Source organism: Ailuropoda melanoleuca, chromosome 9 (assembly GCF_002007445.2).
Source record: "Ailuropoda melanoleuca isolate Jingjing chromosome 9, ASM200744v2, whole genome shotgun sequence".
NCBI classification, from domain to species: Eukaryota; Metazoa; Chordata; class Mammalia; order Carnivora; family Ursidae; genus Ailuropoda; species Ailuropoda melanoleuca.
Window position 1 is genome coordinate 40767399 of NC_048226.1, and position 26293 is coordinate 40793691.

The window sequence follows — 26293 nt, forward strand, 5'->3', positions numbered from 1 at the left end:
AGATGAGAAATTCTCTCTCTCTAAAATCCACAAAATTTACCAAAGATTAAATAATCAGAGCCCTTCAAACTTGGCCAACAGAATTTTCTTATCAGACCCACTGAAACATACCAAAATTAATTAACTTGAATTTATTTTCCTCAATTCACTTCTGCTTGAGTTTAATTAGAACGGAAGTATAGATGATCAGCAGGATAATTTGAAGAAGGAAAAGTGAAGCTCCGGAAAATTATAAATGAAATTCACTCACTCATTAAAAACAACAAAAAACATTTACTGAACTTGTAGTATATTCCTGACACTGACATTACAGCAATGAGAAAAGTAGACAAAAGCTCTCTCATGAAGCTTACATTTTAGATGGAAAATAAATGAACTCATAAATAGATAATGGGTAAGATACATCATATTGAGTAACCTTAACTTATCCTCTTTCAAGTTATCTCTTAGCGCTTTTTCCCCTTGGCTAATTAATTCCACTTATTCAACTCCCATCAGCAAAGCCCTGTAAACATATTACAGGCATAAGGGATAAGTGAATAGAAACTCTCTTACCTTAAGTTGGTGGTATATTTTCTTCAGTGCATTTGCTTCTTTTTCTGTATTGGGAATAAGTCTAATCACCTTATCACTGTAAGAAAGGGAAAAAAATGGTGTTATTTACCTTTTAAAACTAAGGATTTAGCCAGCCCTACTGCTTACCTCTTAAACTAACTCTGCAATTAAGAATAAAAACAGCAAAACTCTGGGCTGGACCAATACCAGCAATACCTGGACCAGCAGGTATTTTATCCAGTTATTGTTACTCTCAGCTCACATTGTTGTTGTTTTAAAGATTTGTGAGAGAGAAAGAGAGAGAATGAGAGAGAGTAGGGGGTAGGGGGCTGGAGGAGAGGGAGAAAATCTCAAGCAGACCCCCGCTGAGTGTGGAGCTTGATCTCACAACCCCAAGATCATGACCTGAGCCGAAATCAAGAGTCAGAGGCTTAACTGACTGAGCCACCCAGGAGCCCCACATTGGCCTTTTTCCCCCTGCCTTAAAACGATTGGTTTTTCCAACAGCTTTTAAAGATTACATACATTTAAGCAGAGAAAGGCCAAAAACACAAGAACAATGGTAACAGGGACAAAGACTTTCATGAATAGCTCAGAGCAGATACCAAATAAGAAATTTCTGATGACAGAAGTAAAAACACTCTTTTGAAAAACTTAACGCTAAAAAGCAATGTGACTTTCAGTAAGGGGGCATATGAAATCTATACACTACGGAAAATTTCTGGTTTGGAATCTTCCTACACTGAAAACAGTAAAGATAAGCTCATCTCTACCGGCCATCTTATTCCTGTAGTATAGAACTTCCCAAGTGCATATGGGGCCAAACTGGAGAGCCACCAACTGTTTCAAGTGTGCCGCAAGATATCAATGGCTATAAAAATTTTTAAGTGATAAAAACTTAAAATTTTTTACTGCCATTAAAATTGTACCACAGCTGAAATTATATTTGAACACTCTAAAAGTTTCTTTCAGTAAAGATCCTGAATTATTTAAGAACACTGGATGAGTCGTGCTATCTGCCAGAGAGTTCACTATAGTGGTGGCCTCCCCCCAAGGTGTGTCAGACAGCTATTATCATTTTTAGTTATGTCATGATGAGGACAGGTTGGAAAGCGCAGCTCTAGTATATAATAATCACAACTGGTTCAATGTATTTTGCATAGAGTGTAGTTATTATTTATTAATGGATTGGTATAAAGGAGATCATTGAGAATAATTGGTTTCTAGAGGAAAAGTAAGAGTTCCCTGAACTAAATGGAGTACAAGAGGAATATTTTTCATAGCCCTCTACAGCATTTTACAATGACTGAAGATAAAGTAGATTAATACTACACACACACACACACACACACACACACACACACACACACAGAGCACGTAACAAAAACTCTAGCAGTTCACCCACAACTTATCTCTTCAACCTCAAAGTTATACTGGAGTAAGAATGGAATATGCACAGGGGCGCCTGGGTGCACAGCAGTTAGGCGTCTGCCTTCGGCTCAGGGCGTGATCCCAGCGTTGTGGGATCGAGCCCCACATCAGGCTCCTCCGCTATGAGCCTGCTTGTGTTCCCTCTCTCGCTGGCTGTCTCTATCTCTGTCGAATAAATAAATAAAATCTTAAAAAAAAAAAAGAATGAAATATGCACACTTTTCCATGGTTTTACTACTTAGATGAATAGCAGTGTCCAAGGCTAGGTAAGATTAATATGGAAGTCACTGAACCGCAAGGGAAGCTTCCAGATTTGTTGGAAAATTATTCATTAGGGCTTTGTGTTCATTTCCAATCACTTCAGCTTTGTTATTTCAAATGCTCCTGTTATATCTTCTTTAGGCCTATGCATTAAAAGGCCCTTGGCTTGGTGATAATTTATGTTTCGGGCACTACTATCCTAATATGTCACTTTAGTTTCCTCAAAATCACACAAAAGCACCCCTCAGTATCAGTGCCATGAAGTCTATTTTTCCAGAAAGAATAAAAGAAAGTAGTGGCAAAGAAAAAAAATCAGCAAGTCACTGTGAAACAACCCCAAATACGATCTTTAGAATTTAAATGTAATTTATACCTTTTCTCTTTTTCATTTCTGGTGCACAATTTTCTGTCCTTTGTTTTTCCTGGATTCATCATATCCTGGACTCTCCCACCTGACCCAATATAATTCTTGGCAGAGAAAGGCAACTCCACTGGGTGATACGGTTGTTTTTGAGGGATGGATCACTTGACAGCTTGCTGAAAAACACCTCCATCTGGGGCCCTATCAGCTCCTCAAGAGTGTAAAGAAAGCAATCTGTAGCTGTTTTACAGCCATAGGAAGATTTTTTTTTTTTAAATGTTGGATAATTCAACCTGGTAATTGGTTCCTCTTCTGTGAGTTTAGGATAAAAGGTGACCACGCCTAGGATTATTTACCTCTGAAAGTGACTGCTCAAACCCAGGTTTGTCACTTTTATCACAAAAAGTTCACTTCATCACAGCTTGCAGAAATTCTTAGGTGTGACTTGAGAAATGTGTTTGATTCCTTATCAGAGAGCAGAGAATAAGGAAAGTTATTTAGGAAAACCCATGTAATGTCACGTTTTGTAAACCCATAAATTTTATTAGACTAACCAGTAACCAAAACCAACAAGAGTACTCCATTCAGCATACAAAACCAAATATCCCCCAAATGCCCCATTTGTTCCACCAAACAGAAAGCTTGCTCTCCCTAGATCGGATAGCTAGTCTTTTTTTTGAAGCGGTGAACAATAATTCAGTACTACACTCAGGAAGGTTTCAGCAAGTACAGTAGCTCCTGGAACTCAGAGAAAAACTAGCTTTGCACAACTATCAAAGGTGAATGCAGCGGCTTTCCTTACAACTGATGGTTTTTTTCAACCGCTAGGTGGCAACATCAATATAAGACCCCTCGGCCACCCTTTGGGATCAATCAGAGAATCCAAGATCTGCATGGGGGTTGAGGTTAGGGAGCTGACTGGGCAACTAGCTGCTCTTATGCGCATGTGTTTGTAAATCAGATATTTCTATGGGAACCTATGTAAAGTTTTCATAGAGAACATAGGTATTTTAAATCACAGTTTAAGGATATTATATAGATGCAGAATATTCCAGATAACTAATCTCTCATGATATACTTAAATTTTGTCCCCTTGCCTTACAGGACAAATAAGGTATGTCGCTATAATGCTAGCACCAAGTGGCAAGTTGATTACTGATCCTAATGTACAGTAGCAACCACACGAATGACCCTATCAAACACATTTAATCAGTTTAAAAAGTATTATTAAATGAGTAATGAGAACACCCAGAGAAGGGTATTTGGCAAGAGAGCACCTTCTCTAACCTTTTACAGTCTGTCTGGGGTTCAGTTTCCTCATCAAAGTAGTGAGCAATGAACTAACTCCGTTGCCTTCCCATTTTAAAGTTCTAAGGCTACGCTGCTTGAAGCTGATGCCTACCGGTACTTATTGCTCTGCCTTGACTGCAACACCTATGGAAGAATGTGTTTTATGGGCAACTGGAGAGTCGTCAGAATCCTTTGGAAAGACACAGATCCGAAGCTCCAGGTTTTTCCTTCTGGGTCTTGGCATGAACTTTCACAATTGATTCCATTATTAAACTCTAAATTTCTTTGTAAGTTACAGAGCCAGTTTATAAATCTATGCTTGTAAAAATGAAAATATTTCAGCAGCCACAAAATAAAGTTCCCCTTCTAGTTCTCTTCCCCACCAAACCTCCCATTGTCCCCTAATGGCCTTCGTTAATTTTTTGTGACCCATTACTGACTCCTTTAGGTTTACACTGTGCACGCACACATGACGGTTTCATAGCATTTTATAATACTAATTCGTTTTTATTTTTCACTTAACACATTACTTCCAAAACACTTTTTAAAATAAATGGCTGGATTCTATTTGCTAATGTCTTATTTTGGAGTTTATGCCTATCTATATTCATAAGGGAGATATTTTAAAAAATAAACTTTTCATAAACCAAAAAAATGTTCTTTTTGAATCACCCTTGTTTGATTTTGGTATCTGCATTAAGATATCTTGATGGAATTGGAAATTTCCCACCTTTGCAATATACATCAACAAACTGAATGACACAGAAACTGTGTCCCTGATTGTTTTTGTAGTATACACCCATAAAATTATTCAAGGTGGGACCAATTCTCCCTCCCCCCCTCCTTTTTTTTTTTTTTTTGCAGTTGGGAGTTAGATATCTACCTTTTTTAAAAATTTTATTTATTTATTTGTCAGAGAGAGAGAGACAGCCAGTGAGAGAGGGAACACAAGCAGGGGGAGTGGGAGAGGAAGAAGCAGGCTCCCAGCGGAGAAGCCCGATGTGGGGCTCGATCCCAGAACGCGGGGATGACGCCCTGAGCCGAAGGCAGATGCTTAAACCAGTGAGCCACCCAGGCACCCCTAGATATCTACCTTTTAAATTATTTTGTGGACTATTCTGTTTTCTTCCAGGCTTTTTGAGTTAATTTGGTAATTTACACTTCCTGGAAAAACATCATTTGTTTGTATAAATAACAAACTTAATTAAAACATCTTATAATTTAAGGCATTTTATCTTTATCTCTAGCTTTGTCCCCTTTCTATGTCCTAATGTTATTTGTTATTTTAAATATAAATTCTTTAATCAGACTTTCCAAACATTTTATTGGGTTTTAAAAGTCATTGTTTTTATTGATAAGTTATGTTTATTTTTGTGTGTATATCATAATTTCTATTTCTATCTTTATGAATTCTGTACTTCTTTCTTTAGATCTACTTTGTTATGCATATTTTAATAGGGGTATTTTTATTGATATTCAGATACAAGTTGGTAATTTCAGGTTTTTATAATTCAACTCATTTAAATTAAAAAAAAAATTTCTCCTGGGGCACCTGGGTGGCTTAGCTGTTAAGCGTCTGCCTTCGTCTCAGGGCGTGATCCCAGGGTCCCGGGATTGAGCCCCGCATCAGGCTCCATGCTCCGCTGGGGGCCTGTTTCTTCCTCTCCCATTCCCCCTGCTTGTGTTCCTTCTCTTGCTGGCTGTCTGTCAAATAAATAAAATCTTAAAAAAAAAATTTCTCCCAGGCCCCATTCCCTGCATCAGACAGCCACCAATCTTTTTTTTTTTTTTTTTTTGGGTTTCATATATAAAAGATCACATAATATTTGTCTTTCTTTGGCTTATTTCACTTAATACAATACCCCCAGTGTTCATTCATGTCACAAAGGACAAGGTTTCCTTTTTATGACTAAATAATACTCCATATTATGTGTGTATTTGTGTACACACACACATACATATATCGTTTTCTTTATCCATTCATTCCTTGATGGTCTCTAGATTGTTCCAATATTGGCTATTGTAAATAATGCTGCAGTAAACATGGGTTGCAGATCTCTTTTTGAGTTATTTTCTCTTGATAAACATCCAGAAATGGAATTCCTGGATCATATGGTAGCTATACTTTTTAAAAGAAACTCCATACTGCTTTCCATAGTGCTTGTATCAATTTATACTCCCCACCAACAGTGTACAAGGGCTTCTTTTTTCCACATCCTTGCCAGCACTTATATTTTTGATGATAGTCATTCTAAAAAAAGGGGGTGATATTTCATTTTGGTTTTGATTTGCATTACCCTGATGATTAATGATGTTGAGCACCTTTTCATGTGCTTGTTGGGTATCTGTATATCTTCTTTAAAAAAAAGGTCTATTTAGATTTTCTGCCTATTTTTTAGTTTTTGGCTATTGAAATGTATGAATTATCTGTTTTGCATACTAGCTTCTCATGGGACAGGTGGTTTGCAAGTATATTTCTCCCATTTGGTAGGTGCCTTTTCATTTTGTTGATGCTTTTCTATACTGTGCAGAAGGTCCATTCGATGTAACCCCCCCTCTGTTTATTTTTGCTTTTGGAATTAGATTCAAAAAATCACCAAGACCTATGTCAAAAGTCTTACTGTCTATGTTTCCTTTCAGGTGTTTTAGGATTTCAGGTCTTATATTTGCATCTTTAATTCATTTTGAGTTGATTTTCATGTATGGTGTAAGATAACAGTCCAGTTTCATTCTTTTGCACATGGTTGCCCAATTTCCCCAAAACTGTTGAAGAGATGACCCTTTCTCTATAGTATATTCTTGGTTACTTTGTCATAATTGATTAACCATATATGTGTAGGTTTATTTCTAGGTGCTCTTTTTTGTCCCATTTATGTGTTTTTATGCCAATACCATGCTGTTTTGATTACTACTTTGTGGTATACTTTGAAATCACAAGTATGATACCTGATTGATTTAGCTATCCAGGATTGATATGATGCCTGGAATTTGTTCTTATTTCTCAAAAGTACTTTAGCTCTTTGAGGTCTCATTTCATACAGTTTTTGGGATTTTGTTCTATTTTTGTGAAAAATACCATTGGTATTTTCATAGGGATTTCAATGAATCTGTAGATTACTTTGGGAAGTATGGACATTTTGACAATATTAAACCTTCCAATCCATGAACATGGAAGGTCTTTCTACTTATTTGTGTCTTAATCAAATTCTTTCATTAATATCTTATAGTTTTCAATATACATCTTTCACCTCCTTGGTTAACTTGATTTATAGGCATTTTATTCTTTTTGATGCAGTTGTGAATGGGATAGATAATTGTGGTTTTTAGTTTCTCTTTATCAAAAGTTACTTTGAAAAATGTTAAAAAATTCTACATATACCTTTTAAATATGTTTAATTATGTTATTTAGATCTTCTATCCTTATGTCTGTTAAATTTGACAATTTTTGATAGAATTTTATTTAATATACCTACTGTAATTTTGTATTTGTCAGTTTAACTTAAAAACTCTTAATTCACATATTTTGATGATATGTAGGTATATATAAGTTCATGACTACTGTATCTTCTGGATAGAATAAAGCTTTTTTTTTGGCAACTTTACAGCTTTGTTTTATTTATTTATTTTTTAATAATTTTTTTTATTATGTTAGTCACCAGACAGTACATCCCTGGTTTTTGATGTAAAGTTCCATGATTTATTAGTTGCGTATAACACCCAGTGCACCATGGAATATGTGCCCTCCATACTACCCATCACGAGCCTATCCCATTCCCCCACCCCCCTCTGAAGTCCTCAGTTTGTTTCCCAGAGTCCATATCCTAAAATATATCTAGAAGAATCCTTCTATGGGTTATTTAATGCTCTTTAAATTCCTTTTTTTGCCAAATGATTGGTTGGGACAATTTCACCTATGTCTTTCTTATGCTTCCCCCCCCCTTTTTTTTCTTTTCTTCTTTTTTTTTTTTATTACACAGATGAGTTTCTTGGAAACATCATAATGCTAAATTTTTAAAAATTTAGGAACATTTTTCTGACTTTTAACTAGAGAATTTTATTTATTCACATTAGTTATATTACCTAATATGTGTGGTTTTTGGGTTTGTTTTTGTTTTGTTTTGAGATAGAGAGCACAGGCAGGGTGGGGGGCCACAGAGGGTAGCAGACAGAATCTCAAGCAGGCTCCACCCTCAGCAAGGAGCCTCACTCGGGGCTCAATTTCATGACCCTGAGATCATGACCCAAGCCAAAATCAAGAGTCAGATGCTCAACCTACTGAGCCACCCAGGTGTCCCTCTTTTTTATAATATAAATTTAATACGCATAAAAAGATAAGGCACATACATTATCTAGTATTAGAACATGTATACATGCGTGGTTTTTATTTTATTTTTTATTTGTTATGGGTTCTTGCCTTTTCTTCTTTCTTTCTTGGAGTTAATTCTCTGCCAATTTTTCTTATCTAGTAGTGTGCAAGCTATGCATCTTTTGTCTATTTTTTAGTGATTTCTTATGTTTTACAAACTTACTTCAACATAATTCATGTCTAGAATTAAGCTTTGTATTTTCCCCTCCTGAACAAGATCTTAATATTTTTTCAGCCCCCCCCCCCGTTTTCCTTTTTTGCTACATGTTTTGTTAAAATCACCTAGAATTTTGTAGCACATTGTGTCTAAGTGGGTATCTGAATTGGGTTCCTTCAAAATTCATATGTTGAAGTCCTAACCTCCAGGATCTCTGAGTGTGAATATTTGGACATAAGGTCTTTAATTTTTTTTTCTATTATGTTATGTTACCATACAATACATCATTAGTTTTTGATGTAGTGCTCCATGATTCACTGTTTGCATATAACACCCAGTGCTCCATGCAATATGTGCTCTCCTCAATACCGATCACCGGGCTAACCCATCCCCTGACCCCCTTCCCCTCTGATACCCTCAGTTTGATTCCCGGAGTCCATAATGTCTCATGGTTTGTCTCCTCCTCTGATTCCTGCCCTTCATTTTTCCCTTCCTTTTCCTAATGTCCTCCATGCTATTCCTTATGTTCCACATATAAGTGAAACCATATGATAATTGTCTTTCTCTGCTTGACTTATTTCACTTAGCATAATCCCCTCCAGTTCCACCCATGTCGATGCAAATGGTGGGTATTCATCCTTTCTGATGGCTGAGTAATATTCCATTGTATATATGAACCACATCTTCTTTATCCATTTGCCTGTTGAAGGACATCTCGGCTCCCTCCACAATTTGGCTATTGTGGACATTGCTGCTATGAACATTGGGGTGGCTGTGGCCCTTTCTTTCACTACATCTGTATGTTTGGGGTAAATACCTAGTAGTACAATTGCTGGGTCATAGGGTAGCTCTATTTTTAACGTCTTGAGGAACCTCCATATTGTTTTCCAAAGTGGCTGTACCAGCTTACATTCCCACCAACAGTGTAAGAGGGTTCCCCTTTCTCCACATCCTCTCCAACATTTGTTGTTTCCTGTCAATTTTTCCCATTCTAACTGATATAATGTGGTATCTCAATGTGGTTTTCATTTGAATTTCCCTGATGGCTAGTGATGTTGAACATTTTTTTCATGTCTGTTAGCCATTCATATGTCTTCTTTGGAGAAGTGTTTGTTCATGTCTTCTGCCCATTTTTTGACTTGTTTTTTAGGTGTTGAGTTTGAGAAGTTCTTTATAGATCTTGGATACCAGCCCTTTATCTGTAGTGTCATTTGCAAATATATTCTTCCATTCTGTGGGTTGCCTCTTTGTTTCATTGACTCTTTCCTTTGCTGTGCAGAAGCTTTTTATCTTGAAGTCCCAAAAGTTCATTTTTGCTTTTGTTTTCCTTGTTTTCCTTGCCTTTGGAGATGTGTCTTGAAAGAAGTTGCTGTGGCCGATGTCACAGAGATTACTGTCTATGTTCTCCTCTAGGATTTTGATGGATTCCTGTCTCACGTTGAGGTCTTTCATCCATTTAGAGTTTATCTTTGTGTAAGAGAATGGTTGAGTTTCATTCTTCTGTATATAGCTGTCCAATTTTCCCAGCACCATTCTTTGAAGCTAATGGGATCCAACAGTACATTAAAACAATTATCTATCACAACCAGGTGGGATTTATTCGTGGGATGCAAGGGTGGTTCAACATTCACAAATCAATCAATGTGATAGAACACATTAATAAGAGAAGAGACAAGAGCCATATGGTCCTCTCAATTGATTCAGAAAAAGCATTTGACAAAATACAGCATCCTTTCCTGATTAAAACTCTTCAGAGTGTAGGGATAGAGGGAACATTCCTCAATTTCATAAAAACCATCTATGAAAGCCCATAAAAAATATCATTCCCAATGGGGGAAAAGCTGAGAGCTTTTCCCTTAAGATCAGGAACACAACAACAAGGATGTCCACTCTCACCACTATTGTTCAACATAGTACTAGAAGTCCTAGCATCAGCAATCTGACAACAAAAAGAAATAAAAGGTATTCAAATCGGCAAAGAAGTCAAACTCTGTCTTTGTAGATGACATGATGCTTTGTGTAGAAAACCCAAAAGACTCCACCCCAAAATTACTACAACTCGTACAGCAATTCAGTAATGTGGCAGGATACAAAATCAATGCACAGAAATCAGTTGCTTTCCTATACACTAACAATGTTTCCTATACACTATCAGTTGCTTTCCTATATACTAACAATGTGACTGTAGAAAGAGAAATTAAGGAATCAATTCCATTTACAACAGCACCAAAAACCATAAGATACCTTGGAATAAACCTAACCAAAGAGGTAAATGATCTATACTTTAGAAACTACAGAACGCTCATGAAAGAAATTGAAGAAGACACAGAAAGATGGAAAAACATTCCATGCTCATGGATCGGAAGAATAAACATTGTTAAAATGTCTATGCTGCCCAGAGCAATCTATACTTTCAACACCATCCCAATCAAAATACCAATGGCATATTTCAAAGTGCTGGAACAAACAATCCTAAAATTTGTATGGAACCAATAAAGACCCTGAATCACCAAGGAAATGTTGAAAAAGAAAAACAAAGCTCGGGGCATCACACTGCCTGATCTTAAGTTGTATTACAAAGCTGTGATCACCTAGACAGCATGGTACTGGCATAAAGACAGACACATGGCTCAATGGAACAGAATAGAGAGCCCAGATATGGAACCTCAACTCTATGGTCAACTAATCTTTGACAAAGCAGGAATTAATGTCCAATGGAGAAAAGACAGTCTCTTCAATAAATGGAGATAAGGTCTTTAAAGAGGTAATTATGTTAAAATGAGGCCACTGGGTTGAGCCCTAATCCTGTTTGACTTGTATCCTTATAAAAGGAGGGAATTGGGGCACAGACCCACACAAAGAGAAAACACGATGAAGACACAGGGAGAAGATGGCCATCTGCAAACTAAGAAGACAGACCTCAGAAAAAAAATCAACTGTGCTGACACTATGCCCTCAGACTTCCAGTACCAGAACTGTGAGAAAATAAGTTCCTGTGGCTTAAATCACCCAGTCTGTGGTACTTTGTTACCACAGGCTGAGGAAACTAATATATACACTGAAGATGGCAACTTAATGGCTATGTCTTCAGCCATTCATTGATATTTGAATGACTTTAGTCACTTTGTTTCTAAATTCTCCCAACACTGCATACCTTTCCTATCACAACACTCATTGCACTCACTGTAATTTGTTTAGTGTCTTTATTTCTTATGAAGCTCTAAACTCTATATGAGCAGAAACTCAATACATTTTGGTTTATTCTATAGGAGTATTGTGAGAATATCTCTATAGAATAGTCTGAAGCTTGTCTTGAGGGGTCTACGTATAGGTTTATGTTTCAACTGCAATTTCTATATGATGCAGAGTATAAATTAGGAGCCCACACCCATATGTGGTAAAGACCTGGGGTATCTACTTCTCAGTGATCTCCCATCACCCAAATCTCTAGTAGACTAAAACCTCCCTCCATTTCTCCAGCTTTAGGGAGTTTTTCTGGACCCTTTAAAGTTCCCTTTCTTTTTATAAACTTGCTTATAAGCTCTCTATGTCTTCCTGTTATAGGCATTGGAATCCCAGCCTCAGACTTGACAGTCCCTTTTCATAGTCCAGACTCTCAGAACCATGGGGTATCAGTTTTTTCTTTCCATTTTAGCTTTTGCTTTTTGCCTCCAAATGTTTGGCATCTGGAAATTTCCCTGTTTTCCTACAAAATTCAGTTATCTACTAAAACAAATGACAGGGTAGTAAAAGCCCATACTCTGGAGACAAATTGCCAGCACTAGTGGTGAGACTTCAGGGAATGTTTTCACCTCTCTGTGCCTCAGCCCCTCTATCTATAGATTGCAGTTACTGGTACTTAATTTATGGGTTATTGTGACCCATGTTAAGTGCTTAGAATAACACCTCACACAGGATAAAGGCTATATAGATGTTTGATCCTATGAAGTTTTTGCATTTTTTGTATATTTTCACTTTATCCAATATTTATACTTTAGGGTTCCTAACTATAACAACTCAGTCTTCTATTAGACTCTAATATGTTGAACAAAATGAGTAAGATTCTTTCAAGGGGAAACTACTTGTGGTAGACATCCTGGACAGCCTAAGAATGTATGACTTGTTCACAGTCTTCCTTTGAGGTATCATTTGCCTGGTATGTTGTAACTCCTTCCCATGTGACCACACCTAATCTGACACCTAACTTAAAGGCAGTTAGTAGATGACCAGGTGGAATGACAAGTGAGTCCTGCCCAGTTGGGCTCACTCCACTGGACAGTGACTGACCGCTGATCTAGTCAGATCTTGGGAGTTTACACTTGAAATAATGAAAAAATCATTTTGCAGTATCAGGAGCAATGGCAGTGGTTACAGGTAACAGCTCAATTACCAAAATGGCAAGGTTCTCAAGCAGGGATCATGGGCACTGGACACACTGCCCTTTGTAAATGATCCTTTAGGCTCCAGGGGCTGGGTTGGAAATAGTTTCCATTCTTCCTTGTGCTTCTTATAATAAACTGCTATCATCTGATGTATCTGGAGCAGGTCTTTTCTGAAAACCTACCAAATGTACTACTGCTAAGAATTTTTAAACTTAATTTTAAAAAGTATCTGATTTCCAAGTCACTGGATTTATCTTCTCCCATCTACTTCCTCTTCAGGTAGGGAAAAAAGAGTAAGGTCGGATTTTAATCTGTGCTCTATCACTTGACCAAATTGCTTAAACATTTAGAGCCAATGATTCCTAATGCTTAAATTGAGGAAACAGCAATATACTATTGCATAAGATTTTCATGAGAATTATTTCATTCAGACACATTTGTTAAAATTACATTATATGCCAGGCATGGTGGTAGGTGCTAGGGATATAGCTGTTTCTGCCAGTGATGGGCTTACTGTCATAGTATCAATGAGATATTGTCTGGGAAATGCCTAACTTGTTATAGCCTCTCAATGCATAGTAATTTCTGTTAGTATGTCTACAGGAAAAATATTTTCTCACCCTGTAGAACTTGAAGAGCTGAAATCAGATGCTTCTCCAAGTATGTTTCACTGTGCACATTAGAAACAACAAAACACTTTTATTTTGGATCTCTTTAACCTTTTTTTTGTTGTTCCTGGTGCTTTCGTTTTGACCTTTCCATAGGTGTTTGAATCTAATCATTGATCAGTTTCTTAATCTGGAACTATTTCCTCTGTTCTCAGGCAGCTCTTTGGCATCTATGTATCACACACATTATATGGTATTTTCTACAACAGCTATTGACAAATAGGACACTTCAAAAAAAATAAAAATGGAAAATTTTAGAGTAAGTTCTGCATAGATATTCTCTCTATTGTTGTGAGTGCACAGCTCGAATACTTTTAAAGGCACAACTTATCCAGATATAGAAAAGGATATCTAATGCTGGTCTTCAGGAGGTGTAAGATTAGGTGACTGTTGTGGATGCTATTGGCTGCTCCTCCAAATCTATTTTCCCCTTTTTAAGCCCTAGCAGAACAAGTTTGTTCTGATATTCACCCCATCTCTTCATCAAGAATGGGTCTTGATCAGGGTGGTTCCAAGATGGCAGAGGAGCAAGAGACCTAAAGTTCATCTGGTCACAGGAATTCAGCTAGCGAGCTACCAAACCATTCTGAATACCTATGAACGCAACTGGGAACAAAGAAAAGAGTAGCAAAAACTCTATGAACAGAAAAGCGACCACTTTCTGCAAGGAGGAGAAAACATGGTGGAGGAGTAGGAGACCCTTTCGCAGCTGGTCCCGAGTTGAGCTGGATATCTACCAGACCATCCTGAAAACCCACAGAATCAGCCTGAGATGCAGGAAGATACATCTGGATCTCTACAAACGAACATCTTCAGTGCTGAATATTGAGGTATGAAGCAGGGAGCCGTGAATCCATGCAAAGATATTGGAAAATAAACAGAAGGGGGAGGGAGCCAACGGGTGCCAGGAAGCAGTAGCCTCCTGCATTGGGGAGTGGGCCAGACTCACGGACTGGCACCTGCGAGAGAGCAGACTGAGACTGTGAGCCTGGGAACGTGCGTGCGACCAGACTGAAAACAGGATCTCCAGAGTGCTCACTGGAACTGGACTAAAACTGGGAGCTCGGGAGCGCGCGTGTGTCCAAACTGAAAACTGGAGCTCTGGAGCACACACTCAAACTAGAGTGAAACCGAGAGCTCAGGAGCATGCGCGGCCAGACTACAACCAGAGCTCCAGAGTGCTCACTGGAACCGGTCTGATACCAGGAGCTCAGGAACACGTGCACAACCAGACTGAAAACCAGCGCTCTGGAGTGCGCAGGAACCGCACTGAAACAGGGAGCTAGGGAGCACGTGCGGGAACTGGGGGTGGCTGGCGGTGTTAGAAGCACAAAGGACAGAGATGTGCCAGCCCTGGAAGTGAGGGCTGGGACACCAGCAGCGAGGCGCACAACCCGGGATGCTGCAGGGTTTTTAGCAGCACCAACAGAAACAGAGTTAAAGTGGCCAAGAGAGCTCAGTGGAGAGCAGACTGCGATCCCTCTGTTCTGAGACAGAGGCTAGGATACGGCCACTGCTGCTCTGACTCTCAGAAGAGGCACAGAAAACTGCCAGGGAAAGCCACCAGAGAACAAAAGCCTGGAAATACCAGCTCACAGTGTGCCCATCCCTATCCCCCCTTGCAGGGGATGGGGCGACTCTGCCCAAACAGGGTTGCCTGAATATCAGTGCAGCAGGCCCCTCCCCCAGAAGGCAGATGAAAAATCAAGAAGCCCACATCACTAAGGTCCCTATAAAACAACTGCACACTGCCTGTGTCCTGGTCAATAATTTGGGCTCTGGGCATCCCTGCAACCTCTCCTCATCAGAATGATGAGGAGGAGAAATCCCTCAGCAAAGAAAAGATAATGAGTCTGTGGCCTCTGCCACAGAACTGATGGATATGGATATAACCAAATTATCAGAAATGGAGTTCAGAGTAACAATGGTCAAAATGATGTGTAGGCTTGACAAAACTATTAATGAAAATATTAACGAAAATACAGAATCTCCAAGGGCAGAAATGAGAGTGAGTCTGGCAGAAATTAAAAATGCTATGAATCAAATGCAGCCTAAACTAGACGCTCTGACAGCCAGGGTAAATGAGGCAGAAGAACGAATTAGTGAATTAGAGGATGGGATGGTAGAAGAGAAAGTTAAAACAGAAACTTGCCTCAAAAAAATCCAATCTCAAGAATGTAGATTACAGATTACTGACTCAATGAAATGTTCCAATGTCAGAATCATCAGCATCCCTGAGGGGGTGGAGAAAGAGAGAGGTCTAGAAGAGATATTTGAACAAAGTGTAGCTGAGAACTTCCCTAACCTGGCAAAGGAAACAAACATTCGTGTCCAAAAGGCAGAGAGGACCCCTCCCAAGCTCAATGAGAACAGACCTACACCATGTCATGTCATAGTGCAATTCACAAATATCAGATCCAAGGATACAGTATTGAAAGCCACCAGGGGGAAGAAAATCCTTACATACAGAGGGAAAAATATCAGAATAACATCAGACCTGTCTACAGAGACCTGGCAGGCTAGGAAGGGTTGGCAGGGTATCTTCAAAGCTCAGAGAAGAACATGCAGCCAAGGATCCTTTATCCAGCAAGGCTGTCATTCAGAATTGATGGAGAGATAAGCACCTTCCAGGACTGGTAGAAACTGAAGGAATTCATAACCACCAAACCAGCCCTACAGGAGATATTAAGGGGGGTTCTATAAAAGTAAAAAGCCCCCAAGAGTGATACAGGACAGAAATTTACAATCTATAGAAACAAAGACTTCACAGGAAACATGACATCATTAAAATTATCTCTCTCAATAATCACTCTCAATGTGAATGGCCTAAATGCTCCCATATAACGCCACAGGGTTGCAGATTGGATAAAAAGACATTGCCCATCCATTTGCTGTCTACAAGAGACTCATCTTGAACCTAAAGATACATCCAGAGTGAAAGTGAAGGGATGGAAAACCATTTTTCATGCCAATGGACCTCAAAAGAAAGCTGGCGTAGCAATTCTCATATCAGACAGATTCGATTTTAAACTAAAGTCTGTTGTTAGAGATACAGAAGGACACTATATTATTCTTAAAGGATGTATCCAACAAGTGGATATGACAATTATAAATATCTATGCCCCCAACAGGGGAGCAGCAAGATACACAAGCCAACTCTTAACCAGAATAAAGAGACATATAGATAATAATACGTTAATAGTAGGGGACCTCAACACTCTGCTCTCAGCAACAGACAGATCACCTAAGCAGAAAATCAACAAAGAAACAAGAGCTTTGCATGACATACTGGACCAGATGGACCTCATAGATATATATAGAACACTACACCCCAGAACAACAGAACACTCATTCTTTTCGAATGCACATGGAACTTTCTCCAGAATAGACCATATACTGGGTCACAAAACAAGTCTCAACAGATACCAAAAGACTGAGATTATTCCCTGCATATTCTCAGACCACAAAGCTTTGAACTGGAACTCAATCCCAAGGAAAAATTTGGAAGAAACTCAAACACCTGGAAACTAAGAACCATCCTGCTCAAGAATGATTGGGTAAACTAGGAAATTAAAAATCAGTTTAAACAATTTCTGGAGACCAATGAGAATGAAAACACATCAGTCCAAAACCTATGGGACACTGCAAAGGCAGTCCTAAGGGGAAAATACATAGCCATCCAAGCCTCACTCAAAAGAATAGAAAAATCTAAAATGCAGTTTCTATATTCTCACCTCAAGAAACTGGAACAGCAACAGAGGGACAGGCCTAACCCACTGACAAGGAAGGAGTTGACCAAGATTAGAGCAGAAATCAATGAATTAGAGACCAGAACCACAGTAGAGCAGATCAACAGGACTAGAAGCTGGTTCTTTGAGAGAATCAATAAAATTGACAGACCACTGGCCAGTCTTATTTAAAAGAATAGAGAAAGGACCCAAATTAATAAAACTATGAATGAAAAGGGAGAGGTCACAACCAACACCAATGAAATTGGAAGGATTATTAGAAACTTTTATCAACAGCTATATGCCAAAAAACTAAACAATCTGGAAGAGATGGAGGCCTTCCTGGAAACCTATAAACTACCAAGACTGAAACAGGAAGAAATAGATTTCTTAAATAGGCCAATTAACTATGAAGAAATTGAGTCAGTGATAAACAACCTTCCAAATAATAAAACTCCAGGCCCAGACGGTTTTCCTGGGGAATTCTACCAAACATTCAAAGAAGAAATAATACCTATTCTCCTAAAGCTATTTCAAAAAATAGAAACAGAAGGAAAGCTACCAAACTCATTCTATGAGGCTAATATTACCTTGATCCCCAAACCAGGCAAAGACCCCCTCAAAAAGGAGAATTACAGACCGNGTAGGAAGGATGATTAGCAACTTTTATCAAGAGCTTTATGCCAATAAATTAAACAACCTGGAAGAATGGATGCCTTCCTGGAAACCTATAAACTACCAAGACTGAAACAGGAAGAAATAGATTTCTTAAATAGGCCAATTAACTATGAAGAAATTGAGTCAGTGATAAACAACCTTCCAAATAATAAAACTCCAGGCCCAGACGGTTTTCCTGGGGAATTCTACCAAACATTCAAAGAAGAAATAATACCTATTCTCCTAAAGCTATTTCAAAAAATAGAAACAGAAGGAAAGCTACCAAACTCATTCTATGAGGCTAATATTACCTTGATCCCCAAACCAGGCAAAGACCCCCTCAAAAAGGAGAATTACAGACCGATTTCTCTAATGAATATGGATGCCAAAATCCTCAACAAGATCCTTGCTAATAGAATCCAACAGTACATTAAAAGGATTATCCATCATGACCAAGTGGGATTCATCCCTGGGATGCAAGGGTGGTTCAACATTCACAAATCNCAATCAATGTGATACATCATATCAACAAGAAAAGACTCAAGAACTATATAAACCTCTCAATTGATGCAGGAAAAGCATTTGACAAAATACGGCATCCTTTCCTGATTAAAATCCTTCAGAGTGTAGGGATAGAGGGTACATTCCTCAATCTCATAAAAACCATCTATGAAAAGCCTACAGCAAATATCATTCTCAATGGGGAAAAGCTGGAAGCCTTTCCCTTAAGATCAGGAACACGACAAGGATGCCCACTCTCGCCACTATTATTCAACATAGTACTAGAAGTCCTTGCAACAGCAATCAGAAGACAAAAAGGGATCAAAGGTATCCAAATCGGCAAAGAAGAAGTCAAACTGTCTCTCTTCGCAGATGACATGATACTCTATATGAGAAAACCCAAAAACTCCACTCCCAAACTACTAGAACTTATAGAGCAATTCAGTAATGTGGCGGGATACAAAATCAATGCTCAGAAATCAGTTGCATTTCTATACACGAATAACGAGACTGAAGTAAAGAGAAATTAGGGAATCCATTCCATTTACAATAGCACCAAAAATCATACGTTATCTAGAATTAACTTAACCAGAGACGTAAAGGATCTATGTTCTAGAAATTACAAATCACTCTTGAAAGACATGGAAGAAGACACAAAGATTTAAAAAATATTCCATGCTCATGGATCAGAAGAATTAACATAGTTAAAATGTCCATGCTACCCAGAGCAATCTACACTTTCAATGCTATCCCGATCAAAATACCGAGGACATTTTTCAAAGAACTGGAACAAATAGTCCTTAAATTTGTATGGAACCAGAAAAGGCCCCGAATCTCCAAGGAACTGTTGAAAAGGAAAAACAAAGCTGGGGGCAAAGCTGGGGGCATCACGTTGTCGGATTTCAAGCTATACTACAAACTGTGAATACAAAGGCAGCACAAAAACAGACACATAGACCAATGGAATAGAATAGAGAACCCAGAAATGGACCCTCGGCTCTTTGGGCAACTAATCTTTGATAAAGCAGGAAAAAACATCCGGTGGAAAAAAGACAGTCTCTTCAATAAATGGTGCTGGGAAAATTGGACAGCTACATGCAAAAGAATGAAACTTGACCACTCTCTCACACCATACACAAAAATAAACTCCAAATGGATGAAAGACCTCGATGTGAGACAGGAGTGCATCGAAATCCTAGAGGAGAACATAGGCAGCAACCACTTTGACATTGGCCACAGCAACTTTTCTCATGACACATCTCCAAAGGCAAGAGAAACAGAAGAAAAAATGAACTTGTGGGACTTCATCAAGATAAAAAGCTTCTGCACAGCCAAGGAAACAGTCAAAAAAACTAAGAGACAGCCCACGGAATGGGAGAATATATTTGCAAAGGACACCACAGATAAAGGACTGGTATCCAAGATCTACAAAGAACTTCTCAAACTCAATACACGAGAAACAAATAAACAAATCATAAAATGGGCAGAAGATATGAACAGACACTTTTCCAATGAAGACATACAAATGGCTAACAGACACATGAAAAAATGTTCAAAATCATTAGCCATCAGGGAAATTCAAATCAAAACCACACTGAGATACCACCTTACGCCAGTTAGAATGGCAAAGATAGACAAGGCAAGAAACAACAATTGTTGGAGAGGATGTGGAGAAAGGGGATCCCTCCTACATTGTTGGTGGGAATGCAAGTTGGTACAGCCACTCTGGAAAACAGTGTGGAGGTCCCTTAAAAAGTTAAAAATTGAACTACCCTATGACCCAGCCATTGCACTACTGGGTGTTTACCCCAAAGATACAGACGTAGTAAAGAGAAGGGCCATATGCACCCCAATGTTCATAGCTGCATTGTCCACAATAGCCAAATCATGGAAGGAGCCGAGATGCCCTTCAACAGATGACTGGATTAAGAAGCTGTGGTCCATATATACAATGGAATATTACTCAGCTATCAGAAAGAACGAATTCTCAACATTTGCTGCAACATGGACGGCACTGGAGGAGATAATGCTAAGTGAAATAAGTCAAGCAGAGAAAGACAATTATCATATGATTTCTCTCATCTATGGAACATAAGAACTAGGANATCCCACCTAGAGAAATTAATGTTCACATGTAGATTCTATATTATAAAGTGCTTGGGTCCCAGTGCTGCATTTCCTTTGTTGAAAAATTATGTTTTGATGCACATGAAAAATTTCATTAAAAAGCAATAAATAAGACAACTTGGCAGAGAATACTTTAGAGAGCTAAATGGATTCTTCCCTTCTTTGGTCATGGTTTATAGTTGCAATATAAAGTACTCAGAACATGAAGAAGCTCCCTGTGGCAGTTTGCTTAGGATATAAAGATTTAGACTTCACTTTTGGATTAGATGGAAATGATGACTTTCTTCTTCTTCTTTTTTTGGTTAAAGCAATATTTTAACAGCAGAGAAAAGAAAAACACACAGCCTTCAAAAAGCCTTACTGATGTACTTCACTTTATAACACATTTTCTCAAGAGGTTGAACACCTACCATGATATCTCACACATAAAGGAGGATCAATAAATATTTGGTGAATTGAATTGAAATTGACTTTCTGTAAACTGCATCATCTTTTAAATTTCTGAAATTGGCTTTCATAGTAAGGCTTGAGAATTTCCTCTTCTCCCATTAATACAGGACAGGAAAAAAAACCCAATAAAATGTAACCCTGTCATTAATTTTTTACAGTAAGATATAACCTTTGCTGTGCCTCAAGAATTTGCTATGCATTGTGTCAAATCATTATATGATTCTTCAATTTAGGCCCTTCTTGTAGTATTTAAGAATAGGACTCAATCTGAGAAAACTGTTACCACAATGGAGAACAAAGCATTCATCCAACAGACACTTTTGTAGCAATTATTCCTTGCAAGTGTCTGGTGGGGAGGGAAAAGGAAAGGAGCTACAAAGGCACAAACAATACCTTATATTATTATTGTACTATAAGGTAGTGTATGATCAATGTTTTATACATTATATAGAAAACGTATATAAAAAAGCATTAGAGAATGATTAGAGAAAACCTTATGGAAAAACTCTGATACTTGAAATTAAGATTCGGGCCCCAGTGGGCTGAAAACCATTGACATATATGGTCTAGTGATTTTGAAATTTGAGTGTAATATTCACCTGGGAATCTCTCAGCATATTTTCTTGGGGAAAAAAAATCCCGAAATCACCTAGGATAAAACACTTAGCAATACTGGAATATGTATGTTTGTGTGTGGTGTATCTTTTAACACGCATGGGTAGGGTGGCAATAGAGTAAGGGATGGCCTGGGAGGGCAAAAATGCTCACATAAGCCAATACTGAGACCAGGGGCTACCCTGACTGATGGGCGTCTTAATAGTCTCTGATGGTCCAGAGTCTGAGCAAGGTGGGAATTCAGGTGAGAAATGGTCACAGAAAGTCTTAAAGATAACAACCTCAAGGAAAAGATGACCAGGAAAATGCCTCGTGAAAGGAGAGTAGGGAAACTTTTCAGTCACAGACTTGGTTGTCGATAGAGGAAAAAATATAATCATCACTGGGAATTTGACACCACAAGTTAGGGGAGTACAGGGAATATGGCAGAATACAAGGATCCTAAACTCACCTTGTCCCACCAAGGCAACAATTATATATTATTATAACTGTGAAAATGCCTTGAGGCTGGCAGGACAGATCTTCTATAGCTAGCCATAGAGAAGGCCACTTGAAAAAGGGTAGGAGTGGTGGAGACACAGTCAGAAACCAAACCCCCAGTGCAACTAACCACAAACAGGTGGGACATCACAAGCACACAAAAAGCAAGGGAATCAGACCCCACCCCCCATTACACTGGGCACCCATAGCCCTGGGGACCCACACCAGAAGATAAGTTCCCATAATGTCTGACTTTGAAAATCATCAGGGCTTAACTCTGGAAGAGTCAGGGGGTGATAGAAGACCAACTCCCCACTCTTAAAAGGCCAGTCCAAGACATAGCACAGAAGCAGCAGTTTGAAACTCATCTGGGATATAAGTAAAGGATTTTTTTTTTTTTTACTAATTTTAAGATGTGTGCCAGAGAAATAGGGATCTACAGATTTCTCTAGAACAAAAGTGCAGGGGTGGGTGGGCTTTTTTTCTAAATAATTGGATGCTTACAAGAGCCAGTTCTAATGCTTTCCACTTACATTACTAACACTCCCCCTCATTTTCTCTGGACCTGCTTCACTCAACCGACCAGGTACTCCTTCCAAAGCAGTCCCTGCCCAATCACATCTGGCAGGCAACCCCAGCTAGGACTGGCAACTCTCCAAAGTGATTCCTGCCCTGGGGATGGTTCAGGGAGGATAACCCCAGTTATCCCAGACACCAGTGCCCTCACATTTCCTGCAGCTGGACCTCTTAGCTGGCTATGCAGTGAACAAGCCCTCTGTTTTGTTGTGTCCACAGCTGTTACAGTGGCTAACAGCAGCCAGGCTCAGTGCCAGCTCCACCCGCCAGTAAGCCCATAAGCTTCAAAAGCTCAGGTAACAACTCTGCCCCCAGTGTGCCAGCAGCAGGGAGGTGGGTCATTGCAGCCAGCTGGGCTGAGGTCCAGTCCCACCCACCAGCATGACCACAGATCCACAGCTCAGCCACAACAGGAAGTAGCATGCAGTCCACACACGGGACACCATAGGAGTGTCCAGTTCTGGTGATGAGGGGGTTTTGTACCACAGGGCACCACAGGACCTCTTCTACCCAAGGCAACAAATTTCAAGTCTGGGACACATAGCTGACCTAATACATAGAAACAGAGTTCGACAAAACAAAGACAAAGGAATATGTCATGAATTAAAGAATAGGCCAATATCACAGAAAAAAAAAAAAGCTAAATGAAATGGAGGTAAGAAGTATGTCTGATAAATAGTTCAAAGTAATGGTCATGAAGATACTCACCAGACTTGAAAGAGGAGTGGATTAATGTACTAAAAATTTCAATGAAGAGATAGAAAATGTAAAAAAGAATCAGTCAGAGCTGAAGAATACAATAGCCGAAATGAAAAAATACAAAGGGAATCAACAGCAGATTAGAAGATGTAGAAGAATGGATCAGTGATCTGAAAAGATAGGGTAATGGAAAACACTAAGGCTGAATAGCAAAAAGAAAAAAATTATAATAGGTTAAGGGACCACTGAGACTGTTTGCCTTACAGTGATCTCAGAAGACGACAGAAAGAAAGGGACAGAAATTTATTTGAAGAAATAATAGCTGAAAAATTCCCTCATCTGGAGAGAGAAACAGACATCCACCTCCAGGAAGCACAGGGAACCCCTAACAAGATAAACCAAAGGAGATTCACATCAAGACACGTGGTAATTAAAATTGCAGAACTAAAGATAAGGAGAGCATTTTAAAAAGAGCAAGAGAAAAGCAAAGTTATGCACCAAGGCTATCAGTTGATTTTTCAGCAGAAATCTTGCAGGCCAGAAGAGAGTAGGTTGATATATTCAAAGTGCTAAAAAGGAAAAAAAAATATATAACCAAGAATATTCTACCCAGAAAGTTTATCATTCAGCATAGAAGGAGAGGTAGTGTTTCCCCGCAAAAGTTAAAGAAGTTTATCACCACTAAACCAGCCTTACAAGAAATGTTAAAGGTAATTGTTTAAGTGGAAAGAAAATATCATAGCTAGAAGTAAAAAAAGAAAAAAAATGAAAGAAAAAAGTTACACAGCATATAGTAAAGGTATAAAAGCATATAGTAAAGGTAGATCTCTTATAAAGCCAGTATGGATATTAAAAACAAAAGCAGGAAATCAGTTATATCTACAAAGGAGACACAATAAGATGTAAATTATGACATCACAAATATAAAACATAGTTGGGGGGGAGTAAAAATGTTGTGCTTTTAGAATGGGTTCAAACTTAAGTGACCATCACCTTAATATGGACTGCTATATGCTATACCATCTGATGTTATACATGAATCCCATGGTAACCACAAATCAAAAACCTGTAGTAGGTACATAAAAAAAGATAAAAGAAGCCAACATAAAACTAAAGGAAGTCATCAAAACACAGGGGAAGAAAGCAAGAAAGGAAGAAAGGAACAGAGAAGAACCTCAAAACACCCAGAAAACAACAAAATAACAATAAGCACAGACCTATCAAAATTACTTTAAATGTAAATGGACTAAATGCTCCAATCAAAAGACAGAATGACTGAATGTGTTAAAAAAAACAAACTAAGATCCATCAATAGACTGCCTTATAAGAGAATCACTTCAGACATAAAAACACATATAGACTGAAAGTGAAGGAATGGAAAAAGATAGTCAATGCAAATAGAAACAAAAAAGCTAAAATAGCAATAATTATAATAGCAGAAATAGAATTTAAAACAAAGACTATAGCAATAGACAAAGAAGACATTATACAATAAAAGAATCAATTCAACAAGATGATATAACACTTGTAAATATCTATGCATCCAACATAGGAGCACCAAAATACATAAAGCAAATATTAACAGACATAAAGGGAGATGCTGACAGTAATACAATAACAGTAGGTAGAGGACTTGAACACCCGATTTACAATAATAGATAGATCAGCCAGGCAGGAATCAATAAGAATACAGTAACTTTGAATGACACATTAGACCATATGGACTTAGCAGATATATAGCAAGCATTCCATCCAAAACCAGAATATGCATCCTTTTCAAGTGATTATGGCCATTCTCCAAGATAGATTATATATTAGACTACAAAATAATCGATGAATATTGAACTTATATCAAGCACCTTTCAACCACAATGGTATGAAACTAGAAATTAATTACAAGAAGAATATTAGAAAAAACACAAACATGTGGAGGCTAAACATGCTATTAGAAAACCAATGAGTGAATGAAATCAAAGAAAAAAATTTAAAAAACACATGGAAGCAAATAAAAATGGAAACACAATGGTCCAAACTCTGGGACAAAGAAAAAGCAGTTCTAAGAGTGAAGTTTATAGCAATACAGGCCTACATTAAGAAAAATTTCAAATGAACAATTAAANCTACATTAAGAAAAATTTCAAATGAACAATTAAACCTTAAAACTAAAGGAATTAGAAGGAAAGAAATATTAGAGTAGAAATGAATGAAATAGACACATACACAGACACAGAAAAAACAAAACAAGAGAAAAGATCAATGAAACCAAGAGGTGGTTCTTTGGAAAGATTGGAAAAAAAGTTGGTAAACCAGACTCAAGAAGAAAAAAAAGACAATTCAAAATTAGAAATGACAACTGATGAATCACAAAATTCTACCTCTGAAACTAATAATACAGTATATGTTAACTACATTGAATTTAAATAAAAAATTGAAAAAAAAGAGGTTAATTGAAAGATGCACTCTAAAAAAATCAGAAATCTAAGAAGAAAAATCACCAACACCACAGAAATACAAAAGATTATAAAATACTATGAAAAATAACATGCCGACAAATTGGAAAATCTAGAAGAAATGGATAAATTCCTGGAAACGTACAATCTTCAAGAACTGAATTGGGAAGAAATAGAAAATCTGAACAGACTGATTACTAGTAAAAGAAAAAAAAAAAAGAATCAGTAATCAAAAAACTACAAACCAAAGCCCAGGACCAGATAGCTTCACAGGTTCATTCTATCTAACACTTAAATAAAAGTTAATACCTATCCTTCTCAAACTATTCCAAAAAATAGAAGAGGAAGGAAAACTTTCAAATTCATTCTATGAGGCCAGCATTACCCTAATCCCCAAACTAGGCAAATACACTACAAAAAAAGAAAACTATAGGCCAGTATCTCTGATGAATACAGATGCAAAAACACTCAAGAAAATATTAGTAAACTGAATTCACAATAGAATCATCAAGTGAGATTTATTCCAGAGATAAAAGGAT

General features: G+C 38.0%; 1 protein-coding gene across 1 annotated transcript in view; it reads right to left on the minus strand.

The window, feature by feature from the left end:
* Positions 1 to 26293, minus strand: part of CPA6 (carboxypeptidase A6) — a 192254-nt gene that overhangs the window by 45365 nt on the left and 120596 nt on the right. The window contains exon 3 of the mRNA XM_034668150.1: positions 556 to 631. Coding sequence (XP_034524041.1) covers positions 556 to 631 — 76 coding nt within the window. The remainder of the gene's footprint in view (positions 1 to 555; positions 632 to 26293) is intronic.